General features: G+C 39.1%; 1 protein-coding gene across 1 annotated transcript in view; it reads right to left on the reverse strand.

Annotated features, from left to right (window-relative positions):
- Positions 1-778: 778 nt before the first annotated feature.
- The window catches only part of LOC122798356 (cryptochrome DASH-like), an 807,604-nt gene continuing 787,231 nt past the window's right edge, over positions 779-21,151 (reverse strand). Inside the window, exon 15 of the mRNA XM_044067208.1 lies at positions 779-1,716. Coding sequence (XP_043923143.1) covers positions 1,594-1,716 — 123 coding nt within the window. The 3' untranslated portion in view covers positions 779-1,593. The remainder of the gene's footprint in view (positions 1,717-21,151) is intronic.

Genomic DNA, 21,151 nt, shown 5'->3' on the forward strand with positions numbered 1-21,151 from the left:
AAAAACAAAACAAAACAAAAAATATGACAAAATGAAAACTTATCTGCAGTACAAGGACTCTGAAAACAGTATTAAACCGGTCTATCCTGAAATGTCGACAAATGGTGGGATTATACTAATAATATCTCAGTAAATAGTGCATCCTAACTCACTTAAGGGTGGCAAAAAGAAACAGCCATTGCAACTGTGGCTTTGTTCCTTATTTGTGTTTTATACATGTGTAAATATATCATGGAGTCAGACAAGGCACAGTCAGTTAATGAACCATAAACATCTTGCCAATACACACCATCATAGGGCACTTCCCATCAATGTGTAGGATATGTGGCTAACCATCTCGTACACATTCCTTGCAGTAATCTTTAACAGTAATAATAATAATAATAATAATAATAATAATAATAATAATAATAATAATGATGATGATGATGATGATGATGATAATGATGGTATTTTTGCAGGGCTCAAGATTTCAAGTTTGGTTACCTCATCTCTAAACACATTAACTCTGAAATCATGACACAGAGGGTAAGAAGAAACATCCTTATCCCCATTATTATGCAATATCATACAACTTAATTGCCCAGTTTCTATGAAACATTGGAACTGAAACTAGATGAACAATTCTCACTTAGCTGGAACATGGCTTGACCAAGGGCATGGAACTCAACAGTGTAAGCCAAGCAATGGTGCTGTATACCTTCAAGTTCAAAAATGGGAGGAACGTTTAAAAGAAAATGTATCTGGATTATTAACAGCAGACATCAAAATGACACTGTTGTAATTTATGTCTTTATTGTATTACACCAATGTGGATAAAGAATGGTTATTAACAGGGTAGGTATTTTATGTGATACAAGTAGCAGCCATCTTAATTCTGAGTCTAAACATTTGTATGGAGAAGAAAGAAAAGGCCATTGCTGTGACTGGTGTTGAACTACAGACCATCAAAAGAATAACTACAACTCTGATTTCATTCAGAGAATTCACTGATTCCTTAAATCATAAATGTGTATAGCATTTACTAAACATGACTGCAGCAACATCACTCATTCATTTTACTACAGGAATAAATACATTTAGGGTTAAACTTCAGGGACCTGTAACTTACTATAAAAATAAACACATGTAGGGTTACACTTCAGAGACCTGTAACCCACATCTGCACCATTCCGTATGAAAATAACTTTTGTAGTATATCTACATCCACAGTAACAATGCTGAAAAATAGCAGAGAATACTATGAGTGAAGTTATGTCTGCAGCAGTGGTGTGGAAAGCATTCAATAAACTAAGCTCTTCCATCCTTGGGTAACTGCCACCAAGCTACAATGTGTATGTAACCTTCTTAATACACTACTGTCAATCAAATAAGGCACTTCATTAACAGGTGCAGTTTTTAATTCATATTCTTGTTCAGTTGAAGTCATTTTCTTGGCTATACAATGATTACTGAGCACTATTATTATTTAGGTAAGTTGCAGAACTTTACAAATATCAGTACGTGCCTCTTAGTGGAATATATTTTCTGGCTATAATCCAAGCTGTGAACTACACAATGCACTCTTCATGCATAATTTGCAACCATATCTTATCAATAATGTTTTTTGTTGTGTGAGAAGTAAAAGTCTATTCCTCTGTTCCTGTGTTGCCTTGGAGTATGTGATGGTCCCTTCCTCACTTCTGGGCCTGAATTAGCACCTCTAGCGCCACCAGTCTGTAAAAGCAATAACGACATTAGTGAGTATATTATATTTAAAACATGAAAGGTGTTAACGCTTTGCTGTTCTTGATACTCATGATTATCGTTTTTTTATTATATACCTGTCTATATTTTAAATCTGCATAAAACCAACAATTCATTTACTATCATTGCTCAAGTGATGTTTCAGTAAAAACATAGAATTTAGATACATGTAGTTCCTTCTGCTGGACTGGCAGTCACACAGTGGGAGTGTAGCAGAGATGCTCCAGAGATCTACACATTAGGAAATAAAGATGTGTCATAGTGCTTATCTGCTCAAAACTGCACTGAAAGGACTCTGAAGGTCTGAAGAGCTAAAAAGGGACAAAGAAGGAGCAACAGTGTGAGCAGGACCCGGAAAACAGTTGTGGCAAAATAAAAATAGACAATCAAGAGGAAAACATGGCAGGTCAATTAAGAAAACTCACTAAAATTGTACTAAAGGTGCAAAACCAGCACAATCTAGGAATTTTGGAGAAAAAGAGTATTAGAAAACAAAAGAAAAAGATTAAAGAAGTGCAAGTAACAGCAGAAAAATTAAACAATAAAGGTGAAAGGAAATGAACAGTTGGAAAAGTTAAAAGAAAGAACAGTCTGAAAAGTTAAGAGAAAGGAAATGAACAGTCTGAAAAGTTAAAAAAGAAAAACATAAGAAATGGAGATAAAATACAAGAAGTGAGTCTGCCTTAATAAAATAAGGGATCAAAAGAGTAGCAGGCAAAAGGAATACAGCAAGATAACTGGGGAATGGTTGACAAGGGCTACTGATAGGGAGGAGACAAAGGAAGAAAAATACTCTTAGAGGTAACATTGGCAGCTAAATAACAGATACAAAGCTCATGGCTCCAGCAAGACCAGTAACCAATGGTCCAAGGGAAACAGTTTTCAAAGAACACCAGAGGTAGCAGCATAGAAAGAACCCCAGCAAAAATATATAAAGGCAATTTTATAATGACTGAGATGATGAAATGCTACACAGAATCAGCCAACAATATAACTTTACAATATTGGAGTACCAGAGACAGCAAACGTTGAACTGAAGAACTTTGCTGGTGTGCTGAGAATAATGGTTAAGTGTTCCTCTGACACTATAATGGTCCACAGGACTTCAGGCTCATTTCTTCTCCAGATATTAGGTCTAGTGTCACTGCAATGCATTTACTTGGGTTTTGCTACAAATAAAATAATATTAATGAAGATGCAAGCAACACAAATTGTATTTATACTTAGAAATAATTTATTTCTCATTGAACAGGATACTTCCACAATGATTTAAAAGGCCAGGAAGAATTAGGTGTATTAAAATGTTAATAAAGACAGTTATAAAGTTTGCCATAATGCGCACAATTAAGCTAAAAATGATGCTCTAATCTAGCCAACACATGTTAGTTCAGTGTCTAGAGAAGACAAACATGAAACCTGATAAGAAAGAAATAACCTTGGAAATGGTTGACTGAGCAGGTGATGTGTCTAGAAATAACACTGGTGAAGGAAAGAACATGTGAACATTTGAAAATGTGAGACACAGAACCCTAGGTAGAATGAATTTGTTAAGAAAGTAATGTCAGGTAAAACCAGCAGAGATTTTGTTAATGTTCTTTACTGAAACATTTTCAAAAATATTATAGCTTACCAGGCTGACCACAGATATCAAACCCTTAACAGCTTAGCACAACTTTCTTACAGTACTAGCCTAGTACTATTACAAAACAACCAGCACCTTTCAGACATTTGAAGCTGCTCTATACAACTAAAATGTCTCTCTATGGTAATTGCAGTTATTGATGTTGCAAGTCCCAATAGACTAAGAAATAACGGCAGTGAATTTCAAAGCTCAATGCTTCATCATTACCCCTGTATCCTTTGACATAGGGGATGCTGACTCCTGACTGTTCAGAACTACTGCACTTTAAATAAGGGGGAATATTCTGGAAGTACTGCAATCTTGGACATAGTATATATTCCCCCACATTCACTTCTGCTTTTCCAAAGACTGCAATTACAGTTGACAGAATATCAACAGGGACCCATAAAACATATTCCTTTCACTCTCTGTTGCCCAGCTCCAATTATATGTACATACAGGAATGCAGAGAAACAAAGGAGATAATTCAACAGCACCGTCTGACCTCTCATCACTCCCTTCGGACAATAAAGAGTTAAACTCTTACAGAGAGAGCCCACAGCGAAAGCACTACCATCTACCTAGTGCACCCAGCTCCCTTCTCAGTTCCTGACTTGCAACTAGGATCTTCATACTCAATAGCAACTCCACTCCCAGTTGTCAAGTTTCATTCCTCTTGATAATGACCTCCCATTTTCTTTCAATTAATTAACCTATATCCCTGCATTTTGACAGAAAGTCTTTATGTAATGCAACTATACATTTTCAACATCTGACACTGAAAGATAATTTTATAAAATAAGATTCTTGGATATACTCTTTATTCTGCCAGAGGTAAAATGGCACAATAAATGACAAGATAACTTCCATTCAAGAGACGGTAAATGAGGAAAAATGCTCTCTGAAACTGTTTATAGCTATTGTATAAGAATAAAGCAAGGCCCACCCCCATGTAAGAAAGAGATCACTTTTCCAGCAGCAGCTGCACACAGATTCCTAGTAGTGAATCTGGCTAATTTCAAAATGACCTTCTGAATGCCCCTTGCTCCACAATGTCCAACTGGTTAAGCAAAAAAAAAAAAAAAAACTCATGTTATGCACATCTTCCTTAGCACTTCAAAACATAACTGACATAGAACAGACATTACTGTATTTTCCAGTAGTTTGAGACAGCTGCAAAGGAATGAATTCTGTTTCACTTTGCTAGTGTAATCATCATGATTATTACCAACACTGTTATTACGTCAACTGTATACTTGCATTAAGTACTGTGTTCTCTAGATAGTTAAGTAGGTGTTCTAGTCTCACTGCAGTTAACTTAGGGAACGGCACAGTGGTGCAGCAGATAGTGTTGTTGCCTCACAACAAGAGGTTTCCAGGTTCAATTCTCAGCTGGGGTGCCTTCGGTGTGGAGTCTACATGTCCTCCCTGTGTTTGCGTGGGTTTCCTCCCACATTCCAAAGACATGCAGTAGCTGGATTGGATGTGGACCTCTCAACCAATTGGGGACAAATTTCAACAGAATCAGGGACACTTTTAAAATATTAGTGCTATTAACTTGAAACACTGACAGAATCAGAGCATATGAATTAATACACATTTTCTGAAGTAAAAGAAGTTTATAACTCTTAATTATTGTCATTATTCATTAAGTGTAATTTACCACCTTTCCTCCAAAAGTCACTAGTTTTAGGAGGGATTAAGAGGTACAGAGTTAAAATCTGAGTCAAAATCAGGGACGTCCCTGAAAATCAGCGACAGTTGAGAGGTATGATTGGATGCTCTAAATTGCCTACAGGTGTGAGTGTGTGTGGTATGAAAGAACTACTGCAGCAGGGCTACCCACCTGGTGGTGTAAACCTTGGCTCTAGATGATTGTCACTGTTGAAGTAACACCCTGACCCCATGAGCAAAATGTGAAAAAGGGGTTGTGGATGCATGGATTCTTTCACCATTCCTAGTGGGAGTATGTGTTACAAAAACAGCGATTGCCAAGACAAAAAATTTATATCACTGTCACTGACCATCAGTATAATGGGCAGAGGAATATGGTTTTCTAACTAAAATTAAGATTCCATGGCCTGGGGAGTTGGATTGCTGACTAACCAGTTATTCATAAAACTTGAGAGATGCAAGCAAATGACCATGAAATCCATTACAACAAGTGAAAACAATAGCAAGATGAGCCATAACCAAACAAAAATAAGGCTAAAACTGGACAGAGAGGATAAGTTACCTAAGACAAGAGGAACAGGAGCCTCCTGAACACTACAACAGTTCTGGGTCATCCAGACTGAGCACCTATTTCTCTTGTTCTTATAAACTGAGTGAGTGCAAGGCTTTTACAAAACCAGTAAAACATAAACCAGATTATCTGCAAGACATGATGGGTTCTGTCTGCTAGTGGAATCACAGCTAGCAAGACGTTAGATTATGGCATGACAGCAAAAAATAGGGCTTCAGCATGTTAGGACAGGTGAAACTTTTGGATGATCATGCCTCACAGGTCTACTTATGAGATAAAAGAATGGCAAATGAATTTTCCTCCCTTGCCTCTGATAGCAACTTGGAAAGTGGAGCTACTTGGGGAAATACAGACAGGACTAGGAAGATAGTGAAAAGGTAACTCTGAGGGTTCCATATTTGGCTAAGATAATAGAACAGAACTCTGGTATTTGGAAATGGTTGAGGATACAAACTGATCTAGGTCACTGGGAAGGCAGTTTATACTCAGATGCATTCCTTCCTCACCTGACAAGACCTTTCAGTCTCTTGTTAGTCCAGTTTTATGCCAAAGCACAGTACTAAGACTACAGTAATTCCAGAGGTCACTGACCTCCTGATGGTAGGGGATCAACTTTTATGTTTGGTCTTGGTCCTACTTGATTTCTCAATGACTTCTAATACTGCAGACCTCAGAATCCTTATTAGCTACTTGGAACAATACTGCAGTTCTACTGGCCCTGTTTTCCAACTGTTTAAATCTTACCTCTCAGGCTACTAACAAAGGGTGTCTTCTTGTTCTGTCTTCCTCTTCATTCTCTTTTGAGTGTGGGGTGCCACAGAGTTCATTCTTGCTTTTTATGGTATACATGTTATCACGTAAAGAGATCATTATGGAGAGAGGTATTTACTGTCAATCATATGCTGATAATATCCAGCTACATCTCTCCTTTTCCTTGAATTCTTTGATTCACTTTATTAATTTTAAGACTGTTTGGATGAAATTGCACATTGGTTATTATTTAATCAGCTAAAGTCAAACCACAGAAAACCAAAGCCATGTTGTTTTCATTGACTGTTCAGCCACCACATTGTCCCCTGCTTTCACTCTTGTTCACATATGGAGGCAATATGCTAGTATATGAGTCTTGCATTCAGTATCTGGATGTGGTTCTTTCAGGGATCAGATTTCATCTTTCATTAAGACCTCTTACTTCCATTAAAGAACTTGGATAAAAAAATAAATGTTTTTTGGACTTGGCAATGATGGTTCATGAGCTGGGTTACTTGATACAAATGCAGTGGGTGCACAATTCTGAAGCCAGAATTGTGAATATATTTTAATGCTCCAGCCAATATTAGACCGGTCTTGCAGGATCTGCACTGGATGTTAGTCACAGCCAGATGTGCCTTTAAAATCTTAACATTCGCCTACTATGCCCTTCACAGTCTGGGCCCTGTCTAAATTAAAGAGTTACTGAGATCCTATAATCCAGACAGACACCTCAGGTTATTAAGCAAGAGACTGCTAGGGACTAGGCTGGAAACATCTGGTAGGGTGTCACTTGCTTACACTGTACTTGTCCTTGATTAGGGCAAGTGATTCTGTGTCTTTCAATAAGATGGCTCATTTTGTTTAAGCTTTTTACAAAAGTATAATTAGAGCCACACAGGGGCACATCCACCACCTCTGCATGGTTGAATTTGTGAGTAGTACTTATTCTATTTATTTTATTTTTTTTAATTTATTTTACTGCATGTAGTTTCACTCATTATTATTTATTTCCAGTTATGCTGTCTGTATTTTCTCTTTATATTAATAGTACAATGCCTAGGTTTAGGCATCTAAATTATTTTAATAAATATATAATTCATGCATACTGCATTTTCCAACATACTAAGTTCTCAATCACTTGTATAAGTTATAAACTCATATTCTGTTTATTTCTAACAAGTTAGTTGATAACTTGTATATAGTTATCCTCTGTTTATCTATTGTTTTTATCTTTCTTTTGCCTTAGCTATTACCATTGCATTTAATAATTTACACTGTATCTACTCTTTATACTTGGTACTTGTCTGTCATTCTGTCTGCCTTGTGGCTTAGACTGTACCTAAAAAGGGAACAGTCACCTATCTGTAATAAATGTAAAATACAAAAAAGTGGTCCAGGTATTTCAAACAATTTATAATATGGAATGTTATCGATATTAAAACTGTTGACAGATATTATGACAAAGAAAGTAGAAAACTTTGTAAGAGTTCTAGATAGGCTAGAACAGTACGGGCTTCTAGTAACACAGGCAAGTGTGAAATTTTTTTGAAGATGTGACTGACAATAATGGACTATACAAGTTACAAGACAAGAAGAGCCCTGTTATAAAATCATTCAGACCTCAATATACATTGCAAATGAGGTCTGTGATGTTCCCTCTCTGTGCCAGCAATCAAGGAGCCTGCAGAGAGACTTTCACTTGGAGCAAAAATGAATACACCCAATATTTCAAGATGCAGCTCTCTGTATCAAGCACAATTTCCCTTAAGAGCACTCAGGGAACACACTCAGCTCGGGGTCTGGGTTCCTCTCTGTCTCTGCCCAGGTCCCCAGTAATTTATTTATTTAATTAATTTATTTATTTAACATTTGTTAACCAGGAAAGTCCAACTTGGAACAAAGCCAATTTTTAGCGGAGGCCCGGGGAGAAATGCTCTAGATGCATGTCTTTGTAACGTGGGAGGAAACTGGAGTACCTGGAGGAAAACCACATGAATGCTGGGAGGACATACAGACTCCGCACAGAAGGCGCACTCTCCAAGAATCGAACCAGGGAATCTCTTGCTGTGAGGCAACAACGCAACTGTTGCACCACTGTGCCATCCCCACTAGCACAGCTGCAGAGTTAAGTCCTCAGCCGAGTGTCCAAATCAAGTCCTCCACCATTCTCTCTGTAAAACCAGTGCGTCATGTCCCTGCTCCAAGTAGCTGACACACACACTCTTTGAGATTTGATTTGCACACACACACACACACACACACACACACACACACACACACACACACCTGGGAAAGGCTGGTACAGGTTTACTAGCTATGCCCCCTTCTGCCCAGACTATACAGTAGTTACTGCCACCAGACCCTCCAGGGTCAGCTACTTTAAGACTCTTGCAAGGGTACCCAATTATACTGAGTGAAATTAATATTAATATGAATGGTAGTTTGACCAATGCAGTAAGGCTTTCAGGAGTGACCACAGAATCACCAAACCGATATGAGTACTCTCAAAGGTTAAAATATTCTGTAAAGGATCAGCCACAATTCTTCTTCTTCTTTCAGCTTTTCTCGGTTAGGGGTCGCCACAGTGGATCACCTTGTCCGCTCATGATTGGCAGTGGAGTTTTACGGTGTCGAGTTGCCAGCCCGGCGCCCAACCTTCCACAGAAGGCACACACCTAGGGCCAATTTAGAGTGTCCAATCCACCTGCAGCATGTCTTTGGGATGTGGGAGGAAACCAGAGTACCCGGAGGAAACCCACGCGGCCACAGGGAGGACATGCAGACTCCGCACAGAAGGCACCCCAGGCGAGGATCGAACTGGAGAACCCCTTGTTGTGAGGAAAGGATCAGCCACAATAAAAAGTTTAAATATATTTAATAATAAATAATAAACAGACACGAAAATACTAAATATCCATTTACAACAAACACCAGAGTTTCAATCACAGGAAATATTAAAAATAACAGAGGTGGACAAGTTCACACAGTTACAGAAAAATAATATCTAACCAATCTTACTATATTGATCTCAAGAGTTACTATTCCCTGGTCAATTTCTAGAGCAAGGCAATTTGAAGTAGGTGAGTGATCCTTTGATGTCAGGTTCCAGAAACAGACTGCCATAAGACTTCGGTCTCGATTAATATTAAAACATTATTTTGTCCTAGATTACAGAATGACATCACATACATCTGGTCACCCTTCTTCTGGTTCCCATGTAACCCCCACTGCTAAAAACTGCCAGGATTTAGCACTTATGTGTCAATAATACACACACAGAGAGCCTTGCTAAGATCTGTTGCAGCTCCTGGAAGACATAAAACCATAAAACACTTCCACTCTTCCTACGGGAGCTAATAAACCATACTTCTTACAGATATGCTTCTCTGACTTCATTCAAAACTGTGAGATAAAATCTTTATGGCCTAGACCCAGTAATTTAATTTCTTACTATATTAAAGTTTGAGATTAACCTCTTCTCTTCCAATATCCTCTGTTGAAACATATACATTTAAACAGTTACAATAATGTATATATATTTCTTTTTCTGTCCAACACAGCACACTGTTGATACATTTTTAACACAAGCAACTTTACAAATACATTTTTTAAACACAAGCATCTGTACAAATCAGTTCGATATACAAATGGCATATAATTCTTTACAAAATTCCAGCTAGCTGTGCTGCCATATGTTATGCATCCACTTTCCTACTTCTCCTGGCATAGCTGGCAATACCTCACATCATCACAAGGTCATATATGAGATAAGTGAAACATAAGTTTTCAGTGAACCCCTTGACAGTATTATCTCCATTAAAAGCATTGCACCTCAGTTTGTATAGAAATGTATGGCAAACATTTCACAAAGAAAATCATTATGTAAATTGGCATACTTACTTTGTTCCATCTTACCTAACAGGCTGCTACATGATATTTCACCTTACAGAGTTAGTTGTACATTAAACACCCAATACTTTTGCTTCATCATTATTCATAAAAATCTGTTTTTAAGTACGCAAAAACAAAGAAACCTTTAACTTGGTTAAGGAAGTAAAAAATGCAATCAACAACTATAGAGAAAAATGGTATACACTGGTTACTGACCAACAGTTGCTGCTAACCACATTTGGCTCAGGAAAGGAGGCATACGTAATGACTACAGCTAGGTTACAGTGGTTGTTCCTGTTCCTAGGGGGCACTTTCATTATACAGAATGCAGGAGGAATAAAAGAACATAGTAATGGTGATGAGTTGTTGTAACTGCTGTATGCAAAACTTGAGGAATCAACAGCTACGGATCCAGTGTACGTATATTATACACTGGCTGTTCTGCAGTCAACAAGCAAGAATAGTAATATGCAGAGAAAAAACAGGAATGATCCGGTGCTATCATATGTGTAAGGAGTGAACAATAAAAGATTATTTAAGGGTAACAGCTTATTCACTCTATTTTTGTTGTTAGGAGAGTGCATCTGTCCTGTATGAAGGAATGTTATTATCAGGGTTCACAGCAGTATTATGGTATTACTACTCAAATGATGTTCTAAAGTGATGAATACTATAAGTGAGGAGGACTTGGGGAATGGAAAAAAATACAGAGTTTTGCCAAAAAGTTTCACACTGTGGCTTGGCACAGGTAACAAGATTAAAGATTTAGCAGAAGATTGCAATGTCCTAAAATGCACACTACAAATCTCCCAGTATCAATGGGAATGGCCACTTACAATGCAGTGTGTGGAATCAAGGTCTATTGTAAGTCAATAAAAGTAACATTTAACATAAAACCTGGACTGAGCAATGGTGTACATACATACAGACATAAATAAATATTAGACTTTAAGATTAATTTAACAACAATCTCGGGCAATACTACAGCACCATTAAAAACAAAAAAGACAAAAACATGCTCTAATAGTAACAATGTACATTAACATAAAATGATTCCCACATAAATGACTGAGGCATGATCACATGAAACAATGATTCTTGATCACAACAAATGATCAAGAATGCATTACTCCTGCAACATACCAGCAGAGCCTGAAATAAGCATTTTTTGAAAAGGATAAGCTCCATATCTCCCAACCTCTTGGTGTAAGAATTCTGGACAAAGCCAAAGTAAAGGGAGGGGAAAGGGACAAAATCAGTGCATGTTTTAAATATTGCTCTTAAAAACTTATATAATTGCTAAAATTACAGGCTTTACATTAACATGCATTTCAGAAGGACTGGAAGTCTGAAACGCAATTGTCTATGATTATTTAGTGACTTCAGTCCTCAATGATTTACCAGAAAATTACAAACGTTATGACAAACAGACCAAAAAAACATGTTTGTCATATACCTCCACTACATCTACCTATATGTATGACATTCTTACATATGTTAATATTGAATTAATAATGAAGATATCGTACTTCCCAAAGGACTCTGGTCTAGTCTCCTACAGTTCTATCACTCACTGAGCGTGTGGTGTGGCTGCCTGCGTGTAGGCTGTAATGTCTACGAAGTCATTGTTTCCCCAGACTGTTGTATTCTTCTTAGCTCTGACAGCTCATCGACCATGTCAGTCCAGATAGAAAGATATATGGTGGGGTGCACCACTACTCACACTCTCAAGCCTACTTCTGTAGGTGCTTTAGAACAGGTAAAACATGCCTTTGTCTTCGTCATACACCAGTACGGGGCCTTGTCCTGACCATTCACAGAAGTATGCATCTTGTACTTGCCATACTGCAATAGAGAACGGTTCATATGGCATGAAACTAGGAATTCTAGGGTGTGAACCATGACTTACATAACATGACTGCAAGTAGTTAGGTAGCTGACAGGTTGCACTGATAGGTGCTTAGCATGTCAAAGCTTACGCATAGGCATTGAGAATGAGCATGTATGTGCTTGTCATAATTGCTCACAACAGCATGAACCTACCAATGCATTTCAAATACCAGCACGTGTAATACTGTAATTCATATAGCTATGTACCTACAAACCTCATTTACATAAGAACTTCATAATCTGGATAAAATGTGCTGACACTTTCTGAGGGTCACCATGATTCTGCTCGGATAGTTGGAAAGTAAGTTTAAATAAAGTAACTTTAGGATCATAACAAAAGTAATAGTTTCATATTATTGCTACACAGTGCATAAACTCCAGGAATAACTGGTAAAGTACTGGTAAACCATCAAGTCTGTTTCGGAAACTGTTTGGTTATGAAGTGTTTTGACACTACTGGGTAGAGATTTATTGTTGCCCTTAGAAATTATTCTACTTATCTGTCACAGCTGCACAGGACCAAGCTGCATACACAGTACTATGGTAACCATTTAAAATGTCGAGACCTGCTAGAACGAGTCCCAAAACACGGAGACTGTAGAGCTGAAAAACAGACTTACATATACAGTCCAAGATGGGCATTTCTTGGGATATACCCTTTTCTCCAAGGTTTGGTGATCTCTGAGTTAGTATATATGTGTATACAAGTTCAGGGGGTGTAGAGGGCGTAGCCCCTGCAAAAAAAAATAATTTAAAGGAGAATATTGATGTTGGAGACTTGTTCTTCATCTGCAGTTTTAGCCTTTTGTTTTTGGAATGTTGGCACTTGGTGTTCAGAGTGCTAACATTTCAGCAGTGAGCCCAATACTGCACTTCATGAAGTGAAACATCAGTCATCAAGTAGATAAGGCCTGTACTGCAATCACATTTTTGCAGTCTTTTAAGAATGGAACTTCACATTTTAGTAGTTTTAGGCACAGACAAATAAATAAAGCAGACACACTTGTAACACAGAGAGATCTTGTGTGTAGCTAAGCTTAGGGCAGTTAGTGCATAAGACAGTTACAATATCATATCATAGCATTATCTAACATCTAGCTTTAACCCTAGACACCAGTCAGGTGACCCCTGTAAAACCAAGTACCTAAACCATAATATTCGAACCCTAATACAGGTCAGGACAACATGGATTTACAATTTCCTCATGTCTATGTGACCAGCTTGGTAGATACGTGTAACCTGAGACAATGCAGAAATTGTCTTGTGTACAAACTCAGACAACCTTTTAATCTTTAAAGAAACTAACAGCATGTGAGAGAGAGCTACACACAACTTCGCTGGAGACAAAAATCTTGCTCACAAACAATGTTATCAAGAGCACACACACATTACATCTTTCCCACATGCCTCTCACTACACACACATAGACCTTCTAATGTTGAGTTACTTAAAAGAAACCTCTCCAAACTTCAAAGACCTCCTACTCTATAAAATGGCAACACCTATCCTCAGCAACCACTAAAGCACACACCAAAAGCAACACCTACCACCACACACAAATCTACACCCAATGATCCCCCAAGAACAAAGCCCATAAGGCAAGCAAACACTGTACCTAGTACTCTTGCCATAAGAGATTCTATAGTATGACACTCAGATGCTCCTCTCACTAAGCTGGTCAAGGCCACAATATCATGCACACACACAAATCACTGCAGCACATGTACCACAAAAGAATGCCAAAAAGGAATAGACAACCACAGGTACCAATATGAGTCTATCGTAGTCCATGTGGGTGTAAATGACTTTAGATGTACCTCACAAGACTATATGACAAGAGACATTCTGAATCTCTCTGAATATGTGTCACAGATAGGTACGAGCCTTGCATTGGGCAGCATTCTACCTTTACCAAGGATGATGCCACAGAAAATGACTGATTTTAATAACCGGCTTAGTTTCTGGTATCACTCCAGGGAATCTAATATCTACCAGCATGGGAAGGCATTTATTTGTTTGGAAGCTGCGGTGGTGCAGCAGTAGCATTGTCGCCTCACAGCAAGAGGCTCTCCCATTCGATTCTCGGCTGGAGCACCTTCTGTGTGGAGTCTGCATGTCCTCCCCAATGTTGAGTGGTGTTCAAAAGACATGCGTGAATGGGCATGCCTTCGTTGAAGGTTGGGTGTTGGGCTGGCACCTCGGCACCATAAAAATTGACTGCCAATCATTAGCAGACCGGAGTTCTGCTGTGGCAACCCCTAACTGGGAAAAGCCGAAAGAAGAAGAAGTTATTTAACGTTTGTTTATCAGGAAAGTCTGACTGGGACAGAGCCCATTTTCAGCAGAGACCCAGGGAGAAAGGCTCCAGATGCATGTCTTTGGAATGTCTTTGGGCATGGTTAACAGACCATCTTGATTTGCCAAGGATGGTCTGCATCTGTCCCCCTTGGGCTTTTGGATATTGGCTAAAACTTTATCCATCCCTTACAGCCTTTTTGGGCAATTTCAAAGTAGCAAATCTACCAACACAGCAAAAAAAAAAAAAAAAAAATCAAAGCAACCTTATAGTGTTCCTGCTCAATGCTTGGACCCTAAACAAGAAATTCTACACCCTACAAGCTCTCTTCACTCTGGAGAATGTAGACATCTGTGGTGTTGCAGAGACTTGGTTTACAGCAGCATAAGGTACTCTGGCAGTGGAAGGCTACAGTGTCTTCCACACTTTTAGACCACCAACAGCACAGAGAGGAGATAAAGGTGGAGGAGTCTTGATCTACATTAGCAAAAATTATAACTCCAGGTTGGTTACACAGGATGTTGCCCTGGAGTTCATCCTTAACAATTACTGGCCAGGTACAGGTCACCCTCTATAAGCCATGAAACTCACAACTCATACCTAGACCTACTACAGGTGCTTACCATCCAACCAAATAACCTGTTCATGGGAGACTTCAACTACTCAATATAGACTGGGAAGCTACACTTCCTCTAACTCACAGGCACAATGTTTCCTGGACTTTATTAATACAAACACCCTGGATAAGATACTGGGCACTCAAACCCGAGTATTAAATATACTGGACCAAGTACTCACCAACATGGGGGACCTCTGTACCCCTCCATGTCATGTCCTCATTGGAGAAGTTGTACTAGAAAGCTGTCTCCCTCCTTGGGACACAGGTGGACAGTAGTCTCTCCTTTGATAATCACATCGCCACAGTAGTCAGAAAATCCTTCTACATGGCACACCTCATCACAAAAGGTTTCTCATCCAGGAAAAAAGAGGTCATTGTTCCCCTCTACTCATCACTCATTAGACTCATTATAGAGTACACCGCCCCTTTTGGTATGTACCTCACAAGACATCTACAACAACTGGAAAAGCCGCAGAAATACCTCACAAAGAGGATTACAGACCTCAAACAGATGCCCTATGCAGACCGTCTCAAAAACTCCAGCTTTACTCTGTCACATATCGCCTACTCAGAGGCGATCTCTGCCTAACATAAAAAGCTATGTCAAACCCAGAGCTGTTGGACATGTTCCACTTAAAGAAATCCCAATCCCTCTGAGATACATGCTCTAGGGACCTAAACCTTGTCACCACAATAAACAGAACATGCTGGAGGGATAGATTCCTGTCCCAGAGAATTCCCATACTCTGGAACAAACTACCTATCTATATCAAACAAAGCTCCTCATTAGCACTCTTCAAGAAAAATCTTGATTATTGGATGGGAGATAGGAAATTCACCCCGGGGATCACTTCTGTGGCTCTGCTTGACAGGGGCACAGGAAAATAATTTTCTTGGGTGGGAAAAGCCAGGGTACCATTTGGCTAGGCTTATATAGGCTCTAGGGCCAATAGCCTAGTACCTACCTATTAAACTGGAAAACCCAATTAAACCGATAACAGTTAGGAATTATTCTAAAGCAAACTACATCCTATTAAGTAACTGTTTGTCAAAATTTGTGGCTCCTCCAAACTCTGAGAACAAAGCTACCTATGCAGAATTATTTACAGAAACCCTGTGCAAAAATGTACATGGCTGCACTGAGGCTGCTCTACCTACCAGACATAAGGCCAGATCTAAAACCAAAAACAAACCACACTGGTGGAATCCGTACCTTAACCGGCTATATAATAAAAGAAAAAAGTCATGGCCAAAATCAGAAAGAGCACTTATCATAGAGACAAGAGCTCTCAGATTCAACTAAACAAGAAACTAATAGGTATAATAAAGTCTAACAAGGCCAATTGCAAGCTCAGGATAGACTTTCAGGCTAAGGACAATTACTGGGTCTTCTTCAGCTGTCAGAAGCCTTAAAGGAAACACTTAGCAGTGTACAAAACATGTGATACATGGCACAACCTTCACTGACTAGAGTGACACAGCAAATCTGTCTAATAAATTTAGTACTAACTTCAACCCCCGCCCCCCCACTACCCCTGTGAAATCTCTTCTAGCATATCTCCCTCAACTATCAAGAGGAATCAGGACCCAGTGGTGCTTGCTAAGGCCAAAACCACTGCTTTAATTGGCCCTGATAATATCCTAAGTTGCCTTTTAAATAGCCTAAAAAATAACCTAGCATGACCATTTGGGGCACTCAAACTACAGCCTAAAAACAGGTTACATACCAGGTGAATGGAGGGCTGTAATGATCATCCCTCTTCATAAGGGTGGACCATCAACTGACACGGGAACTACAGACACATCAGTCTGACAAGTCTGATATGCAAGGCCATGGAACAAATTATCATGGAAATGATCAACAAGAACATTGGCAACCTACACACTGGACTCATCCCAGGTTGGCATTGTTAAGGAAAGGTCTTGACTACTCAACTTGATAGACTTCTTCCAGAGGGTCACCAAGGCTATGGATGAGGGGAAAAATGGAGCATACCACCTACCTTGACCTGGCCAAGGCATTCAATACAATACTTCACTCAGATACTGTTGACAAATTCTCAGAACTAGGCATAAATCCCTACATAACTCACTGGATTGCTGGTTGGCTCACAGATAGGACCCAGGAAGTCAGGATTGGTGAGACCACTTCTACCAGGAGACTAGTCACCAGCGGAGTACCCCAGGACTCTGTGTTGGGCCTGCTCTTGACCATCATTTACTTTTCAGAAGTAAAGTCTAATGTCAAAGGACTCACCAAGTTCACACATGACTGTAAATTGGGAGCTATCACAGATTCACTCCATGACAGCAACATCCTACAAGAGGGTCTAACACAAACAAGTGACGGGTGGGTCAAAGCCATGGATTAAACCTCAACATGAAGAAATGGGAAACGGTTTACCCAAGCTAATTGCTCCAGAGATAAAACACCCCTAAGAACTGACCTGATAGTTAAGGATCTGGGAACATATGTAGACAAAAATATGGCCTTTGATCAACACATAGCCAAGATAGTAAGAAAATCATTCTATGTCAACCAACTCATAAAGAAGAGTATGACATCCAGGTCCAAGGAAGTTACAATACCACTCAGCTCAGCCCTTATCAGACCAATCATTGAGTACAGATTCCCTTTGGTATGTACTTAACCACGCACTTGCAAGAGTAGGAATGCCCTAAAAGGTTCCTCACCAGGAGAATCCTATTGCATGTGTACCCTGTCCTACATGAATTGCCTTAAAGCTCTCCCTCTATATTTGGTCTCCTACAGGTTGCCAAGAAGCGATCTGTGCCTGGCAAATAGGACATCCTCGGATCCAGCTCTGAAGGATCTCTTGCACATCCACAAAACAAACAGCACCAGAAAAACTAGATCCAAGGACTTGAATTTTGTCTGCAACATAAACAGAACAAGTTGCAGAGACTGATATGCATCTCCAAGTATCCCTGTGCTATGGAATAAGCTCCTCATATATGGGATGCAGAGTTCATCCCTGGCCCTATTCAAAAGAAATCTTGGTCATTGGATGGAAAATCGCAAATTCACCCCCTGATCTGGCTCCTATGTCTTTGACGGACAGAGGTTGACAATAAATAAATTAATCTCCAACCAACATACCCCACCTCCCACATAACCTTTAGCTACCTCTTTACTAACATACCCCACAGTATAGGCATGCAAGGAACGCTGGGAAAAATTGGGTTGGGTTGCACTGCTAGGCTTGTAAAGATCTTGATGGTCATTAGCCTAGTATAAACCTATGAACCTAATGTATTTATTTATTTATTGTGTTTGGGCAGTTTGCCAGTTTCAGTATGACTAAAGCTCTGCTTCTTTCCTCTCTGCTTATGTCATTTCATGGGAAACATTGTAGATGCCATTTGCAGTAGTGTGTATCTTTACTAACCGGATGCTCCTGTTAGAAAAAAAAAACTAACTACTTGCATATTCTGTACAGTTACATTGATGTATGATGATTGATTTTATTTTAAATGTATAAAATGGGAAATTTCCTGTCATGTCTTCTGGAAGCTTCACTGAGGTTAATAATTAAATGTCTCTGCAGACTGTAAGAATGATGCATGTCTATGTCACACATTTCCTAGTAGAATTTTATCTTGCTGAACTCCTCATATGAAGCATGATATGCTTTATTTCATTTATTTGGGAGAAAAAAACTTTATATTGTGCTTTGCAAAGTGTTTACTGACAAATTAAAACAAGATGGAAGACTGCTTTGTTGCAGGCTTGGATTTTTTTGTATGAGAAAGGGGTCTAATGAAAACTCTGGCATCGGCTGGAGACTTTCCCCAAACTGTGGATGTGAAAATTAATTTCAGAAGGAGTTCCTTAACATCATCAGAGAAACAAAAACACACAGAAAACAAAACTCACAGCCCAAATCTAGCAGTAGTCAACTTAAACCTATGGGATAAGTGTGTTCAGTTAACATTACTGTATAAGAATGAAATCCAAACAAAACTGAAATCATAATGAAAACCTATCTAAGGACCATTTTTTCTGGGTTTTCATTCACTTTGCAAGAAAAACACAGAAAAAGAAGGAAATTGTGGTTTACTACCTTTGTGACACAGAGAAGGATTCAGAAAAATTTACCTCATTGTGATAAGGAATCTGTGTGATGCGCAGCCACACACATGGTGTGTGATTCAGAAAACCAAGCTATATGATGTGGCCAAGCTAGATACATGATTGGTCAAGGTCTATGTTAATGACAGCATAATGAGATGCCATGTATGATAATGAGGCAAAATAAGATGGCAGGGAGATTCATAAACATTTAAATACCACACAACAGAGCTGGACTCACAGTATATTTGAACTCTGCTATATGCTCAAGTTCAGATGGAGTAAATCACTGAATTATGTTAGGGGTTGCTGCAGCCAATGTAAACGAGTATCTGAAAGAGGTTCTAATTGCACCTGCCATGCCTAATGGTGTGCAACGTCAGCCCCGGAGTTGCAGGGTAATTTGTCTGTTGTTATGCCATGATAAATCCCAGAAAAAAGGAGGGAGTGTTGCCATTATGTATTCAGATCACTTAACTGTATCCCCTCTAATTAACCCAGCCCCCTCTTTCTTCCCAGCTGAACTTATTTTGGTTAACTGCAAACTAAACAATCACAAAATCCTAACTATTTTTGCAACCTACATACCCCCTGGAGATAACATTCCTTTACTTGAACAGATCCTTCATTGGACATCTGACACTATACCAAATGAAACTATCATACTGGGTGATGTCAGTATCAATTTTCTATCCCTCACCTCCTACTCCTCAACCAATAGCATTCACCTTTATGGTTATACCTAACTTATTTCTTCTACCACTTTTCTTCATAAACCTACAAACACCAGCTCTCTTCTTGACTGATTCTGGTCTCTCGTCCCAACCTCTACCACCAACCTGAATCATTCCCAGACTCTTTTAGTGATCATTCCCCTGTCTGTGTCCTTAGATTCTCCTCCCACCTCCATCATCCTCACAAATTTAAGGAAATCCGTACACTCACTAACTTGAGCCCTGATACATTCAACTACTACTTATCTATTGAATGGTCCTTCCTCTACCACTTTTCTCTTGATGATGCAGTTCTTCAATTCAACACTATATTTCTTAGCACTCTGAACTCTCTAGCCCCACCTAGGATTGTTAGAGTTAAATCTCTTTCTTCCCACTGGCTCTCCAAGTCTACCCTATCCCTCAAGCATAACAGAGACTCTTGGAAACTCTGGATAAAAACAAAATCTTTCACACACTACCAAAAATACAAAGAACTCTGTAACTTGGCAAAAAAACACATTAACCTCGACAAAATGAATTTCTACCACATACCCCAAACTACTCAACCTACAAATCCCAAGGTATTCTAGTATACTATCAACCAAATTATTCACCCTGGTAACCCCTCAACTCCTAATCCATGTCCAGATAATTCACCCCAGGAAACTGCCTATATCTTCAACACCTACTTCATAGATACTTATGTAAACACATTCCAACAGCCCACTCTAATATTTCCCCTCCTTCTGCCACCTCTCAGCTACAAAACTGCCTTTTGTCACTCAATCCCATACCTATTAGCTACATTAAAAAAATGTCTCCTCAAACTTAAACCTTGTTCCCCTTCTATGGACAATTTGCCACCTCTCTTTCTAAAGATGGCTGCTTAATCCATAGCATACACAGAGTGTATACTTATCAACTGCTCTATCCATTAATCCATTGTTCCTACTCTCTGGAAGAAATTCTACATCATACCTATCCATAAAGGTGGAAACTCTGTTAAACTCTCAAATTATCGCACTATTGCTATACTTTCTCCCCTTTCCAAAATTACTGAGCACTGTGGCACTGTGTGTACAAGCAACTCATGTCCTACCTCACTCAAGAAAATCTTTTCACCCCTACACAACATGGCTTTCGCCCTCACCATAGAACCACCGCTGCACTACTTTCCTTCACTAACTCAATCTCTCTAGCTAGAGACAATAATAAACTGGTTTCCTGGCTCTTTTTAGATCTTTCTAAAACCTTTGATACTGTCTACCACTCCATCCTTCT

Source organism: Protopterus annectens, chromosome 3.part1, assembly GCF_019279795.1.
Source record: "Protopterus annectens isolate FY-2018-M chromosome 3.part1, PAN1.0, whole genome shotgun sequence".
NCBI lineage: Eukaryota > Metazoa > Chordata > Ceratodontiformes > Protopteridae > Protopterus > Protopterus annectens.